The sequence below is a fragment of the Tachypleus tridentatus genome, chromosome 7 (assembly GCF_004210375.1).
Source record: "Tachypleus tridentatus isolate NWPU-2018 chromosome 7, ASM421037v1, whole genome shotgun sequence".
Classification (NCBI taxonomy): domain Eukaryota; kingdom Metazoa; phylum Arthropoda; class Merostomata; order Xiphosura; family Limulidae; genus Tachypleus; species Tachypleus tridentatus.
The window spans coordinates 11,056,566-11,073,292 of NC_134831.1; the positions used below are offsets into that span (position 1 = coordinate 11,056,566).

At 31.0% G+C, this 16,727-nt stretch overlaps 2 protein-coding genes across 7 annotated transcripts in view; one reads left to right on the forward strand and one right to left on the reverse strand.

Moving 5' to 3' along the window:
• LOC143255102 (membrane protein BRI3-like) overlaps window positions 1–9,095 on the forward strand; it is a 48,676-nt gene extending 39,581 nt beyond the window's left edge. For all 5 annotated transcript variants that reach the window (XM_076510251.1, XM_076510250.1, XM_076510248.1 and 2 more), the window contains exons 3-4: window positions 6,359–6,519; window positions 7,637–9,095. In XM_076510251.1, the coding sequence (XP_076366366.1) occupies window positions 6,359–6,519; window positions 7,637–7,768 (293 nt within the window). In that variant the 3' untranslated portion in view covers window positions 7,769–9,095. The remainder of the gene's footprint in view (window positions 1–6,358; window positions 6,520–7,636) is intronic.
• Window positions 9,096–9,748: 653 nt separating this feature from the next.
• On the reverse strand, window positions 9,749–16,527 carry LOC143255100 (glucose-induced degradation protein 4 homolog). 2 transcript variants are annotated; one of them, XM_076510247.1, is made up of 6 exons: window positions 16,177–16,316; window positions 13,678–13,830; window positions 12,052–12,219; window positions 10,861–10,962; window positions 10,482–10,612; window positions 9,749–10,207 (listed from the first exon to the last, which is right to left on the reverse strand). In XM_076510247.1, exons 2-6 carry the CDS (start codon window positions 13,774–13,776, stop codon window positions 10,144–10,146), a joined length of 564 nt encoding a protein of 187 aa, XP_076366362.1. In that variant the 5' UTR covers window positions 13,777–13,830; window positions 16,177–16,316; the 3' UTR covers window positions 9,749–10,143. The 2 variants fall into 2 exon arrangements, with proteins under 2 accessions (XP_076366362.1, XP_076366360.1); XM_076510245.1 differs by lacking the exon at window positions 13,678–13,830 and having other exon boundaries at window positions 16,177–16,527.
• Window positions 16,528–16,727: the final 200 nt, after the last annotated feature.

Consider the following 16,727-nt stretch of genomic DNA (forward strand, 5'->3'; position numbering starts at 1 on the left):
CTCTGTAATCCAAAATAACTATTTCCTTACCAAGGGGACTTCCTCTGTGAAACCACTGCTACCAACTGGTGTTGTGTGCAGTTTCAAAATGATATTCATTTTGATCAGGATGATGATATCACATAGTATGTAACCTACCAGACTGGTTAAACAGACCAACATACAAGTAATTTTATTGATAAACTTTTGTATTTTATCTTCCCCATTAATATGTTCCCCAAGTTGGGTGTGATGGGGGTGGGGTGGAACATTTATTTTCTTTCTCTGTCAAGCAGAATTTTTTTGTGAAATGTGTTTTAATAAATATTCTTATAGAATTATTATTAACTTTTATAAAAAGTGTGACGTACTTAGATTTGTAACAGTTCAAACTGTGATAACTTCAAAGTGACTAAACAATGAGCATAACAAAAAAATAAAAAGCTGATGGAAGTCATAATGAAAAATACAAAGGAGGAAAGTTTGAAAAATAATAGAAATGTTTGTGAATGAGTCAAACTAGTCATTAAATCACTTCTCCAACCTCTTGGTATGAATCTCACAAGTTGAAGGTACCAGTTTCTTCAAGGCAAAGATAGTTATAAGAAATGAACGTAGCATGTATGTATCTCACTTGGATGATCCAACAACATGACTAAAAGTTGACAGATTTGAGAGTTGTTGATGAAAGTGGGTCCAGTAATGGAAGTTAAAATTCAAATATTATTACACAGCAATTTGTCACTGAAGAATAAAACCAATAAAATTGGTTCAAAATTTGGTCAGAGCTATTTATTTGTAACTTTGATTTTTGGCACTGCAATAAAACAAGTATAAAAACATTTCAGCATTTCTAATTCTAAATGAAAAGTCTATAGATGACTCGTATACATTTCAACATTAGAAAAGAATTTTGACTGAAAATTAATCAGTCAGAATGTGAGAGATGAACATTAACAAGCCATACCAAAAAAAAATTTCCATACCTGGAAATGAAAATATTGCTTTTCATGGAAGTCGCATTACAGTTCTTCATTTTCACAAGTTTATGGAATACGTTTCCATGATAAAACATCTTGAAAGAATTTCTAAGCAAATGTTCATAATCATTAACTGGGAGATAACTTCTGAAGAAGGCAATAGTCAGGTTTTCCCACGATAATAATGGGATGAAGTTTGTAAGTTATTATACATGGTGACTTATCGGTGAAGAAGAACCAACATAGGTCCAATATTTAGTCATGAGTGACTATATTATTTTCCCTGTAATATTTTTTGCCACAAGTTAACTTTTTACTGTCACCATATTGTACATAAGACAGTAAAAATTTCTCAGCACTTTTAATTTGACTCGCGAAGTCAATAAAACCTATGGAGGTATTTAAACAATAAAAGACATCAGAATTCTGACTGAAAGAAAACCAGAGATTCAATGTGGTAAACTTGAGGCTCATTAAATTCGATGGAATATTAGAGAGCTCTACTTGAAATATTTTTTATTGAGTTGGTAAAAGTTCATGGAAATCAAAGAATTACTGTTTGTCAAACTTGTGTTTGCACTCATAAGTATTTGACTGCATATCTTATTGTCACAAAAAGATATTTTAGAAGAATTAATCCACAAGAAATCCACATACATTTTCTTGAAAAATACATACAGAATGGGTTGAATCACTTGCTATTTAAAAGACCTGGACTTGTGGATTGCTGTAAAAATATTCCAAGTATTACTTGAAAGAACTGAATTCTTTCAGAGATGACAGCCACACACAAGTGAGCAGAACAGCCACGTACGTGTCATTACTACAACCAAAAACACTTCTGACTGAAGGTAGATAACTTCCAAGAATGGTAGTTCCTGAAAGACACTGTTTGAATGAAGCTCTTCTGATGAAACAGTTAAGATACAATTAAATTTAAATCAAAATTGTGAAGAAACTTGTACCACAAACAGTTTTAATCAGTAAATAGTTTAACATTTCAGACTAGAAAGCTGCTAGTTTTCAAATTTTAAACTTTGATGTTATAGAAGGCTTTATACCATGAGGTTAGTGAACATAGATTGTCTGAACATTGTACGACAAATCTAAAGAAGCTTGTACATGAAGCACCAGCAAATATTTATAACTTTAAAACAGTAACTGTGTGTGTATTGTGTAAACATGGGTATGTAATAAAAATTACATGTTTAAAAAATATTCAAATTGTTGATATTGACAGATAAGTATGGTTCTGTGCATTTTTGCAAGTCAATATTGTTTCATTCCTAAAGTACAAGGGTTACCTAGTATTCTGTTGTGGAAATTAAAAACATTTATGATGAAAAAATAAATTATAACTGTGTATGTGTACAAAGAAATTATACTTGTCAGAGTTATTCAGAAATGGTGATAACCCTAAACACTTGGTCAAGAAAACCAACATGAAAAGGAAGAAATGAAGTTGATGTTTAAGGTTAACAAGGAATCAACTGGTCCATTCTGTTCCAATGTTTAAACTAAAACTACTAAATAATAAAAACTAACCTTAAAACCAGCCCTATCATTCTTCTACTTACCAATCTTTCTCTTAAAGTTTTATATTCCACAACACCTGAAGGTAACCTGCTCCAAAGTTCAACCACTCTGATAGAAATAAAACTATCTTAGCTGAAGGTGACTCCTACACTGCCAAAGTTTATATTTATTTTTCTAAGTTCTACTGTTCTTACAAATAAGGTGATGCATCAACACTGTCAGTTCTCTGTACAATCCTAAACACCTCAATCAAATCCTCTTTTTTTTCTTAAGAAAACAAGTTCAGATATATTAACAACTTTTCCATTCCAGGTATCATTAGTAACACTTCTCTGAATCCTTTCCACAATTTAATGTCCAATCTAAGGCAAGAACTGAACACAGTATTCCAAATATGGCCTAACTAGTGATCTGTACTCTAAAATTATAACTTCTTTAGACTTGTATTTAATATTTCTTTAGATACAACCTGAAATTTTACTTGCCCTACCACTAGCAACAGCATATTACTTGGATGGCTTCAGAGATTAATTATTACAACAATGTACATTTCTTTCATAACACTGTTTAGGTTATTCCCATTGAACTTGCAGTTCAAATTATAATAACCCACATGAATTATCATGCTTTATAATTAAAACCAATTTGCTGTTATTTACCCAACTCACTAAATGATCTGTATCCTTTTGTAAACCATCAGCACCTTCTTTACAGTCAGCAACACCCAAGACCTTAATATCATCTGGAATTTTAAGTAAGTTATTGACCATATTTTCATCTATAACATAACATTCTGGGATAACTTTGGACCTATTGATCCATCTCAAACTGTTCCATCCTCCAAACTGAATTTTTAAAAAATCTAAGAACCAGTGGTTATCATTCACATACTTATCAAGCTTTGTCTTAAATTTATTTCTTCCACAACATTTGAAGACAACCCACTCCAAAGGCAAACCATTCTGTTAGGAAAATGTTGTCTTAGCTGAAGATCACTCTGACCCTGCCAAAATTTATATTTGTGTTTGCTAGTCCTACTATTCACACTATTAAATAGGGGAAAAGAATGATGTAATTGATATAAATAAAAAAGAGCAAAGGTTCTAAGATTTAATTTTGAGGTACACCACTTGTGGCATTAATTCAGTTTGATTGAAATCCATTTGTAACAACCCTCTGCTTTCTTCCAGGCAGCCACTTTTCTGTCCAATTTGCTCACTTATCCCCCACACCTCCAGAGATAATATTTTTTTTATAAGCCTTTTATGTGGCACCTTATTATATCCTTTCTGGAAATCCAAATACACCACATCTACACCCTTACCCTCACCTACATAAACAGAAATATTTTCAAACAATGTCAAAAGATCTTTAATACAAGGTTTTCTTGTAGTGAAACCATGTTGACTATCCAATAAAATTCTAAATTTTGTTAAATGACTACAAAGTATCTTTAAAAATACTTTCCCCACACCTGACATAAGACTAATGGGTCTATAATTACTGGAATAATTTTTTATCTCCTCTCTTGAAAAGAGAAGTTACATTATCTAGTTTACAATCCTCTGGTATCTGCCCATTATTCAAAGACTGACAAAAAACATAGTAGCATGTGTTTCACATATCAAAGTTTTAACCTTGTTTGAAACAATTATTAAAATATAATTTGGTCCAGGATCCTTATTGCTCTTTAAACTTCCTAATTTTTCTTAACCAGGTCAGAATTAATGCAGTCATCTAGTTTGAACTTGTTTCCATCTATCAACTCTTCAACATGTGGAAGACTGTTTAAACTTTGTTTGTAAAAACTGTAGGGAAAGCAAAATTTAATAACCCAGCCATCATCAGATATGAGCCTTTTTTTTATCATCCCTGATATGTCCTAACCCTCTTCTAATATTTTGTTTACCATTAATGTATTTAAAGAAATTCTTACTGTTAATTTTACATTTTCAGCTAACCTTTTCTCATACATTCTCTTTGATGTCCTAATTTCCAGTTTCACTAACTTTCCTGATATTCTATAATCTTTAAAGTCTCCTGTCATATCAGTTAATTTGAATTTCTTATATTTTATCACTTAAGTTCTTTTGTGAGTCAAACTGGTTTTTTATTTTCAGCAACCCTTTTATTTCTATAAGGAATATGTTTACCTGGAGTATTTAATTATGTATATTTAAAAATGTTCCAAATAATTCAACTGCCCAATTCACAATTGGTGATTCTTGTTGCATTCTTTCAAAATTTGTGGCCAAAGTATCATTATTTCTTCTCTTCATGTGTAGTAAAACATCAAACCTAATTCAGCAATGACAACTTGCATCCAGATCTTCCTCTCAATCATTTATGTATTTGAAGTTAATGATACATCTAAAATATCATTACTTCTAGTAGGTTACTTCACTAATAGGTAAAGACAAGCCACCCTGAACAGTTTTTTAAAACTTTTCTACCTCATGATTTGACTCTAGAATTTCCCAATTAATATATCTGAAATGTTAATCTTATTGTAAAGTTTTTCACTAATTTCATCAGTATCATCTAGTGGTCTGTAACAAATTCCTGCTAAAAGTTTTTTTTCCCTTTTATCCACTTACAGAAACTCAAATGGATTCAATCTCTGTACTTGTTTCTTTGATATCCTCAACTTCATCAGGATGTAACTTGCATTTTGCATATAAAGCCAAACCCTCTCTTCAATACTTCATCCCTGTTAAACAGCCTTGTAACTCTATTTCAAACAAACTTTTGTCATCAAAATTGCATTTAACCATGTTTCAGTTATTCCCATTTTATCATAATTCTTTATTAATATGAGTCTAGAATCATCTATTTTATTTGTTATAATTCTAGCATTACAGTAGTAACAATTAAGCCTACCTTTAAAACTGCTTCTATACTGATTTCCTATGCCAAACTTTTCTCTGTATCATATTTTCCTTGCATTTAGTATCTTTGTCCTCACCACTATTTAGCCCAAGGTTAGAACTTCATTTACAACTGAGTTAATAGCTCTTGTCAAAATGTTAAGACTTCAACTTCAAAATGTTTTATTCCAAAATATTGCACAAACACACAGAAAATATGTTGAATCATGTAGCCAACTGATGCATTAACACAGGAGTTCAACTTGATTCAATTCATCTGCGAGACGAAGTCCTGTATGATATCTCCCAGTTAGTGATGAACTGTGAGGTCATAGAGCAACTTATGATGGGGAAGTAGACTTGAATGTGTTTGTTCTATAGAAAGGTCTTCAGTACTGAAGATAGTATGTTCAGTGAAATAAATCAGTATCAAGTGGCTATTTTTAAAATATATGATTAATCTTACTGACCAGCATGCTGTAGTGCTGTATTCTTACTGACCAGCATGCTATAGTGCTGTATTCTTACTGACCAGTATTAAAAAATGATAGAAAAATTAAATTATATAAACCTTTAAAAGCTGAAAATAGACATAATATAAAAAGTAGGTTTTTTACGTATGTTGCAGTTTGGTTATATATTTTCAGTAACAAAAGGAAGATATTACTGTCACCCTGGAGTGGCAGTGCTCCACCCAACCCTTCAATGAGCAGTCTAAAAAACTGCCAAAGTTACTGCTGTACAAAGTTGTCCTGAGTAGTTTCCCTGGAGATACCCAAAGTATGTTTGTTAAATGTGTACCTTAAGTATACTGTAAGTAACTTCAAAGATATATTAAGGTTATTCAGAATATTTTTATATTAAAGAGTGGTAGTTGTGAAACTGGTAAGATAATGAAGTTTAGTAAAATAAAAGAGGATTTCAGTTTGTTTATTTTTTTTTAATGTAGTTTCATCTTTGATAGTTGTAACCACAACTTCTGTTTTAATATACAAGGTTACACCAACCAGCCTCAGCAAGGATCTGCTACACTTCCACCAGGCTACCAAAGTGTTCCAACATCTGGACTTCCTAACTATGGCAGCACTGTCTATGTCCAACAGCCCCCTGTGCCCCAGCCTCAAATTTTGATTGTTGGAGGATGTCCAGCTTGCAGGGTAAGCTTGGGAATTAAATATTGAAGGTTTTGGTTTTTAATCTCCAACAGAATTTGGTTCTTATTGTAAGTATAACATGAATCTAATTGGGGACAACACTTGTACATATAATGTAAATCTCATGGGTGCAGCAGTTGTCAACAGTTGCAAGTATGACATTAGTATAATGGAGACAGCACTTGTAAAACAGTTTAAGTAGTTTTGAGGGAGAGACTCTTTGATCTAGTTCAACATTTCTCACTGTAGTGACTTCAAACAACTTTTCATTTATAAATTTAAGATACAAATGTAAGTAGACAACTAAATTTAACTATCTAAAGCTCTGTATTAGTCACCAACTCAAGGGAAGTTTCTCACTTTTTACTTGGTTTTTATTTAACTTAATCTTCCTAATTTTGTGCAATATTGATAAATAAACTTGAATTAAATCAAATATTTACTGTTTGTTATGTTGAGTTTTCTGATGTTTTTGTTTTTATGTACCAGAAAGTTTCTAGAGTTCTGCCCATCTTGTGTTATGTATAACTTGGATAACAAGTGTTTATTCATAATATACAGGAGAAAGTTACTGGATTCCAGTACCTTCTAGCTTGGTCATTCTACCATCTTTATTTTCTAAAACAAAATCAGATAAATGTTATGAAACGTTAAATATTTTGCTTAAATTATTCATCAGTGTTTATTGGTTATATAATAACCATAGTAATAATTTTCAACTCTCTGAAGAATATATTAAATACTAGAAATAAACAACTTTATAACACCAAAATGTTATGTAATTAGACATTCAATGTCTCACTTTACATCTTCAAGAACACAAACTGAAACTGATGGCTTTATTGTTAAGTGTTTGAAATTTGTTTGTTTGTAAATGTTTTTGCTCATAACTATTAAACTTTTACATTTAAGTTTTTTAATATGTTTGAGCATGTTAGGGGCTAGATAACTAAAATATAACTTGTGAAGTGTTATAATATTGTTTGTTTGATGTGCCAATTCCTGACACACTATAATTATTTTTAATCAGTTATTTCAAAAAACTTAAGAGAAAACAATGTGTGAATACCTCATTTAAATTTAGAAACAAAAATAGTTTTAGTTTTGTAAAACTTCTTAGGTTGGAGTTCTGGAAGACGACTTCACATGTTTAGGCGTCTGTCTTGCGATCCTGTTTTTCCCTCTTGGTATTTTGTGCTGCTTGGCTTTGAGAGAGAGAAGGTGCCCAAATTGTGGAGCTATATTTGGCTGAGTTAGTTAGTTACCTATTAATACATATAATCATTGATCGTTCATAAACAATAAGGGCTTGATTTAAATATGAAACACCAAAGTGGCTTATATCATTTAACAATAAACTTGTATTTATGTACGTAATTTCAAGTAATATTTCAAAAAACAAATAGTGTACTGTAAATACCTTAAGATTGAAAACATTGGTAAGAATTTAGGGTTAAAATGAAGTATACTTCTTTTTGTTGATGTTTTAAAGGTAAAGTGCACACCATAACTTAATCAGTTAATTTACAATGAACATAATTTGTTTCGTAATTTGGAAACTATTTACTTTTGTGACACCTGGTGTTAAAGAAATATACAGACATGCACACATCCATAATATTTGTATATCAGGTTGTGACACATTTTCATCAAGTATTGTTTTCATGTGCTAAGAAGGAATTAAAATTACTAAATAATTCTTGTAATAGCTTTATCTTTCTAATGTTTTGGAAAACTTACTAGTTCTATTGAGTTATTGTATAACCATATTTCTTGTTTTAAGATGTAACATTTGTCATGATATGTTCAATGAATGTGAAATTAAACTGAAATATGTATTAAGTGATACATGACTTGTGAAGTAAAAATAATGGTTATATAATGTAAAGCAAACTTGTGACCATTCCAGACCATATCTGTGTTAGAATTTGTACAGTAGTTCCACTGAGGTTACCCACACCACCATACTTCTATGTTTTTACGAGGGCTGGCCGAGTATTGTGAGTACTTAGCTGCCTATCAGGGGACATGTGACTATTCCAACATTGATTTTAACAACCTGCTACTGAAGACACTGAACTTTTTAAAAAGATAATTAGTTCAGTTACAGCTCACATGAACATTAAAAGTTCTAACAATAGACCAAACTTCATGAAAACAACCTCCAGTCATTGAGAGTAGAAGTTAACATACAGAGAGCTAAGTATGTGTATGGTTCAATGTGTATCTTTTCTCTTGATAAAATTATGCTATAAATGCAGTTCAGTGTGGCGACATTCAAGATGTCACTTGTATCAAATCTCTATAATTTTACACTCCCAGACTCATGCTTAAAGTTTGAACTGCTTAACACACGAAACAGTGGTGTAGGAACAGTAATGTTTAGACAAGTTTGTCCATTTCTTAATTAAAGTAACAGTCAGTTACTTTGCACAGTTGATTGTTAAATGTTTCTTATGTAATACATGAGGGTCCAACAGCCTGTGAATAAAATGTCTTAACAGTGTGCTGCTGTCTTCAGTGTAACCACTGAAAGCTGATAGACTGTGCATTAAATAAAAATAATCTTTGTATGGAAATGAGTTCAGGTGTTTACTTAAACTCTGTTACACTAGAATGGACTTCACATTAGTTCTTCCACTTGTAGATTGTATACCTGCAGAGCACATTTGGTGACTGTTTTAATAATTTTTCACTTTGTAACATTAGTAGCATTTGAAAATAAAATATACAAATTTACATCTGGACACAAGTTTAAGAAACCTTGTCTTTAAAACAATGTTTCTGCATGTTTATAAGAAACTATCTTCAGCTGCTACACTCTACATTTGTGCTATCTGAATTTCATTATTACAATCTCTTGGTTCCCAGCAATTAAGTAAACAGTTTAAAAACCACTGTACATCAGAATAATTTAAAATTAACAGGTCTGAAAAAATGTTTTGTATGTTTAACACACAAAAATTGTTAGGAAAGAAAGTTACACACCTTGTATTCTATGACAAGACATCACGTAAACCTTATTAGGTTTATAGAGAACAGATGTCTATACAAACATGTTTCAGTGACTTAAAGTCAACCAATGTATGTGAATAAAATATTATCAGAACAAGTTAATTGGTCAAGTTATGTATCATTTTATAAGTTGTTATACAATAAACAAAATAAAACAGACTTGACCATTTGTACATACGTGAGTACCAGTTTACAAATCATGACTTAAAGCCCAATGCTACTCTGGAGTGAGTTTATTTATAGTTCTTTATTTCACAAAGCACTGTGTTACTTAATCTAAAATAATTTCCTTTAAAAAGGCTAAACTAAATGATCATTCAATCTCAAAGTTAAGTAGAAACAGTAAAGTGTGTAAACATTTAGTGCATGACAAACTTTGTACAACATAAGGCAGGCATATATGTAGATATATGCCTTGAATTATAAATAACTTTTATTTGTGTTCATCATGTTTAAATGAAACAATTTCTCACATGCTGTACAGAAAAATACGCCAATTAAGTAAAACAAAAACTCAACACTGTGCAGTCACTGTACAAACCAAGATGACCAGAAGAAAACAAAGTTCCGTGCACAGTCATAAAAAAACAACAAAAAACTAGAGTCTTTCAGTTATCGAAACTCGTAGATCTGAATGCTATGTTCCGACACATGAGTGAGATTCAACGACTGATACCTAACAGAGAGAAAGAAAAATTGTGGAATACATCATAATTTTCACAAGCAGTAAATATACTCGCTGTGACAGCACATCACACACAGATTCATAAAATTATTATGGAAAACAAGAAATTTCAAATTCAAGTTAAATATAGAGTGATCTGTTACAACTCTCTGAATTACTGGATCATGTTTTTAATTGATGTGGTTAAAACAACGACTCAGAAAAACAAGTTGTATTTTATGCTATCGTTCAGTGGAAATTGTAGTATTTTTTATAAAAAGCTTACCATTCTGAATTCTTGTGATAATAATATCCTTCTATAGATGATGTAGACTTCTGAAAACATATATAATAAAAGCCTGCAAACGACGCTCCATTTATGTCTTTTATTGTGTGGTCGGGCACAAGAAAGTGTTCCTGAAAAACACAACATTAACAATGAACATTGTCATTCATCTAAAATAATTAAATCAGGTGAAAAAGCCTGTCTTAAATATTAAATTTCAGAGGATATAAAATAATTTTATATTTAAAACACTTAGTAGAAACCTGAGGCTGACAGTATGAGGTAGCTAATATCACTTTTATTATAACATAACTGATAAACGTATACTAGAATAAAACCAGAGAATATGCGAGAACTAATTATACCTTCATACACTTACCTTCCACCTCATGAAGACAAAGTCTGTGTTCTTTAGTTCATCATAATCAAAACTGTCACAATTAAAAGTTTTGGAATATTGGAAAAAAGACAGGAATTTACTCTGTAAAAACAAAAACATGAATCATATAGCAAACTGTATACAACATTCACTTCTAGCATGAATCATGTAACAAACAATTGCATACAACATTCACATCTAACTAGTTGGATGAATCATATAGCAAACAATTGTATATAACATTCACTTCTAACTAGTTGGATGAATCATATAGCAAACAATTGTATATAACATTCACTTCTAACTAGTTTAATTTTTATTGGCTTCTCACACTGTGGTACTTTAAAATAGAATTGGGAAACTTAACATTTGGGGCAAGTAATTCCAAACCAGTAAGAAAACGTTTTTGTTCACAGCACAGACTCAAACAGATGAACATGTTAATGGTGAGAGATATAACAAAAAAATGAAACTATGTGAACAGTGGATAAAGTTCATGCAAACCAAACTCTTAAGGAGCAACAGCATCAGATTAGTACAAGCGAAATACGGGATCAAACTAGCATACCAGCATCAGATTAGTACAAGTATACCAGCATCAGAATACAAGGGATCAAACTAGCATACCAGCATCAGATTAGTACAAGTGAAACACAGGATCAAACTAGTGTACCAGCATCAGATTAGTACAAGTGAAATACAGGATCAAACTAGTGTACCAGCATCAGATTAGTACAAGTGAAATACAGGATCAAACTAGCGTACCAAACCATCACTCTCGGAACTGAGTTAAAAGTGTTAACTTCCTGAAAGTTCTTAACAAAGGACTAATTAAAGTCACATACACTAAATACAGTATTATTTTTAAAAAATCACCAATTTTACACACAGTTCTATAGTACAGTTGATATAATTCACACAATATTTATAACTTACTCAACATTGGTATAATTTATACAATGATATTTCTAACTTACTCAACATTGGTACAACTTATACAATGGTATTTCTAACTTACTCAACATTGGTATAATTTATACAATGGTGTTTATAACTTACTCAACATTGGTATAATTTAATTTATACAATGGTGTTTATAACTTACTCAACATTGGTATAATTTAATTTATACAATGGTATTTATAACTTACTCAACATTGGTATAATTCACACAATGACATTTCGACTTACCCAATGTTTTTTATCCACCTCTTCGTCAGCATCCCACTTTCTAGTCAAGAAAGGATATTTCCGACTAATAATTTCACCATCAAAAAAGGTGGTTAAAGTTGGATATTCTTCAGTTAACCCCTTTATTTTCAGGTAGCCACAGAGATAGGAGTTTTCTTCATCAACATGCTGTGGACAAAGAAACATTTAGCTAATGAATAAAGAGAAAGGAGGTAAAAAATATTGGATACTACAGCACACACACAGTCACCATCAGGAAATAAATATACTATCACTTTTTTGAACTCAATACCTTTGTATAATCACTGTTAACCCCTGTTTTAACATTCTTTGAAGCACATGCAAAACAGATGTTGGTTATCAACATTCCCAGTGACAAAAGGATTTTGTTATCAATATATTTTACACCACCAAAAACAAGTCCTGGAATAAATTGTCTTGTTTTGATGGTCTGTCACTTTCAGTACTATGTAAAATTAAAATGTCATTTGTTAGAATATAATAAAGTAACTCATTAACTCTTTGGTTACCCCATTTAAGTCAGAGCTACAATGTAGCAACAGAATAATTAGTTTTATTTGATGTTCTATTATTTATCTCACCTAAAATATTAGTAGTAAAATACAGTTACAATGTAGTAGTTCTAGGAGTGTTATCAATTTCTTCAGTATTTTAAAACAGAAAACCATTTAAATTATTTTGTGTCCTAACCACAAGCAGAAAAACACATGCTGCAAGTGACATAACAATGACTGTCACTACCATGTTATAGTATGGAAATTAATACAAGGACCTTTGTATAATTCAGTTACTGACATTAAAACTTCTCTCAGGTATCAGTTAAATTAGAAAACATGTATGTATAAAGAACATGAACTCTACAAGTTTTCTGAACTAATTCTTTAAAAAACCTTACAAAAAGTTGGACAGTACTGATATAAATTCAGTAGTAAAGAAATTATCACTGTGGATAAAACATTGATAAGGTTTTATTTGGAACACTGATTACTTGTGGTCTCATTTTTAGAGAAAACAGATTGATGAACAAGAGTCAGGTTAACAGAATAGTTCTTGGTTTCAAACTTAACACTCCTACGAAAAGTGGGGCTTAATAGGCCCCAGAGCAACTTGAAAGGTTATTAATATTAGGCTAATAATTTTGTATTTAAATGAAATTGCCATTTAAATCCATTAATGAATGGATTAACGAGATTCCCACTGTCCCTATCTACTATCTAGCGAAACCACAGCCAGGGGAACGGGCTTGGAGAAATCAGGACTAGAAACGTCTTTTCGTAGGAGTGTTAAGCTGTGGAGACATAACAGGCTTTCAGCCAGTAACTCACTCACTTGTTCTATGGATGCATAAATGTCTATCATAAAGGGAAAAACTAACACAGATAAGCAAAAATATAAAATTAATTTCAGTAAAACTAAATTTCTGTGTTCTAGACAAATATCTTTGTTTAATAAAGTACTTCATTAGTTCTGTCATGACCTCGTGTAATGTTTACAAGCATAGATGTTAATCATAATGTTAACCATAAAGGCTTCAATGTTAAAGGTACTCCAATCATGAACAAATTAAGTAATTTTAAAGATGAATTGAAACTGGACATCACTTACAAACCAATCACAAATAACCTTTGAACAAGAATTTAAACCTTTTCCAGGGCAGATGGTTGTCACTAATATCCAGAATGTTGTTGTAGTTGCCTTTCTCATGGGACAATTCTTAAGGATATTACCTGGAACTTAGAACTTGTTTCTAGTTTTAGTCTGAAAAAGTTCATATAGTTTGATACAGTTTCTAGGCCATGAAACTTCAAAGATGTTTTTAGAAACTTTGTAAAAACATTAAAACACTTATTTTCATCTCACAATCTCATTTTTAACTTGATGAGAAAGTTCAGTGTGTGTAATTATTTTCATCTAATTGATGCTCATTAAGACACAAGTTTACCTGACCTGACAAAAAATGACAGATTAGAGTTTTGTAAAAACCAAAACTAGGCATTTGGAATGCAGGACCCAACTAACATTTTTATCAACCAAACCTTTAACACAATATCTCGGAGTATAACCAATTTATCTATTTTGTGGAAATACATTTAAAAGAAAGAAATGTCTGTACAAATATTTATAGCCAAAAAATAAACCAGTTGGAATAAGGCCAGTTAGCAAAGTGAAAACTTTTTAAATATGTTAGACTGACAGCACTTGTGTTTACTTTCACTACACATCACAATATCAACATTTCCATGTGCACAATAACTATTTGTATAATGTTAAAAATACATACTAAATCATCAGTAAACATTTTGAAGGACAACATGAAGTGTATGTACTACAGTAAATTTACATATTAAGTTAGTATATTGTACAATGACACTGATTATAAAACAGTATTTGAAAATTCACTTCTGTGGCACTGGCACGTGGACAAAATTATATAATACTATTATTTTATTTCTAACACTTTCTAATGACTGTTATAATCAATACATTCTTTAAATTCATCTTTTAAATAATTTCATAGTCCCAGTCAACATCATGTAAAGAGTTCACAATTTGCTCAGCTAAAAGAACTTTTATGTAATGCACACTTATCCATAAACTTTATCTTTCAATCCTATAATACCATTAATTAATTTTAAATGAGATAAAATATTTATTAAGAATAACTATTTTTCACAAGAACATTATCTATTTGTGTTGACCATAACAGAACTTACTCTATTTTCCTTCTGTCAATGATGATGTATCTTGAATAATTTAATTCTAATATTATATCTCCTTTTATATTAACAGCCATGTGCATGAAACTAGGGGATTTTTTGTAATAACAAACAATAGTATCTTACATATAGTGCATTTTTCAACATTATATAAAGTTTTGTGCACATGGAAATTTATGATTTGCCACATTTAGTTAAGACTTTCTACTCATAATTTACTTAATAACTACAGACTGAAATAAGAGGGTAATGTCTACTAACTGAATGTGTTTCACAACATTATATCTAAATCATCAGTTTAACATAATGCTCATGTAAAGATAAACAAGAACACAGTACTTTAAAGCAATGTTCACTAAATACACTGTCTCTTATACTCAAAATATTTCAATGCTCCAAAACCAGGCACTTATTAATTAAATGATTTAATGTTTGGTAACTTTGGTGTTTGTGTTAAGAAAAGCTTAGAAATTTGTTTAATTCCTATCACATGTTAATGCTATCATTTTAACTAATGAGTGTTGAGTACTGGGCAAGTTTCAAGGTTCAAACTGATAACTTAATTAATGTCTTGTATATGTTATATTTAGTAGCATTTACAGAAATACTGATGCAACACAACCATAATAAAACTTTACTATAAACTAAAAAGACTGTGAAACAGTGACAAGATGTCCAGTTTGTTGATAGCTTGTCCTAGTGTTCTGAGAAAAGTTGTTGGAATATACAAGTTGTCTCAATTTTATTATAAAGACATGAAACTGTCAGTCTCGTCAAATCACGAATATAATAGCCTTACTTAACTAGCAAATTGTAACACACTACCTGCCACCAAACAACTACCTAAATACTGTAAGACACCCAAATCTACAAAGACTCTTTACCTAGAAGTACTGTATTAGACATATATAACTTTGGAATGTACGTTTGTTACCTGAGAAAGAAGTCGAAATTATATAAAAAACAACGACCATGTTAATATACTTAAAAATACTGTGGAATAGTCAAATAAACTTACAGTAAATTAAATTATTTCAAGTTCTTAATAAACGTTTTAAAATTAGGGGCAAGAAATGGTCTGTCCTAGTTTTTCGGTTTGGAAATCTGGTTATCCTATTAACAGATTTTCACACTTACTATAACTGGAAATTGTAGGAGACACCAGGTGTCACTGTTATATAATTCGTATCTGTAAGTTTTATTACTACTAACAGTAACACTAACAGAGAAAAATATGTTTAATAAATACTGTTCGTGTTAAAATTATAAATAATTTCAAAAATTTGTATCGTCACATTGCTCTGATTTGGACTTCTGGAGTCCCACAAAAATAAATAACTTACAATTTAAGTACGAAGTGCAACTACAAGTAAACCAACCAACCAACCTGCAAAATAACTTCAACGTCGTAACAGTTGCCTTTACTTTTCTGATGGCCCTGGAATTTTGATCCGTTATAAAGTAATGAACGTGTAACTCCTGGCTGTCTAGAATTCGCCGGAGGTGGAGGTGGAGTTATATATGTTTTAACTGGCATTTTAAAATATAAAAAACGACAAAAATTACTCGACAATTTTACAATTTAATTAGCATCAATAAATTTATCTGCGTAGAATGCACTAAAAATAGTAATACCAGTGCAAATTCAGGGTTAATAAACTTAGGCCTAAACCTGCTACAACCGTTGCTGCACCACAGGGTAAACCTATGATACAACCCTCGCCCACTAAATTTTCTATAAAGAGGGAGCCACGAACATTATTATTATGAAACAATGATAAAATAAATTTCATTTATTTAAATTTTTTTTAAATTTCTTAAAACATACTAGGCGCAGTAATTACTTAAATTAAAGCATAGAGTGGTTGTGATATTGTATGTCGTTGTTTAAAATCTTCTTTACCGATTTTCAACTAGAAGAGTGTATAAAAATAGCGT

Coding starts and splice junctions, on each gene's coding strand:
- LOC143255100 (XM_076510245.1), bottom strand. CDS start 16,326: ATGCCAGTTAAAACATATATAACTCCACCTCCACCTCCGGCGAATTCT. Junction 10,963..12,051: donor AGGTGGATAAAAAACATTGG/GTAAGTCGAAAT, acceptor TTGTTTTTACAG/AGTAAATTCCTGTCTTTTTT. Junction 10,208..10,481: donor TATCACAAGAATTCAGAATG/GTAAGCTTTTTA, acceptor TCTCTCTGTTAG/GTATCAGTCGTTGAATCTCA.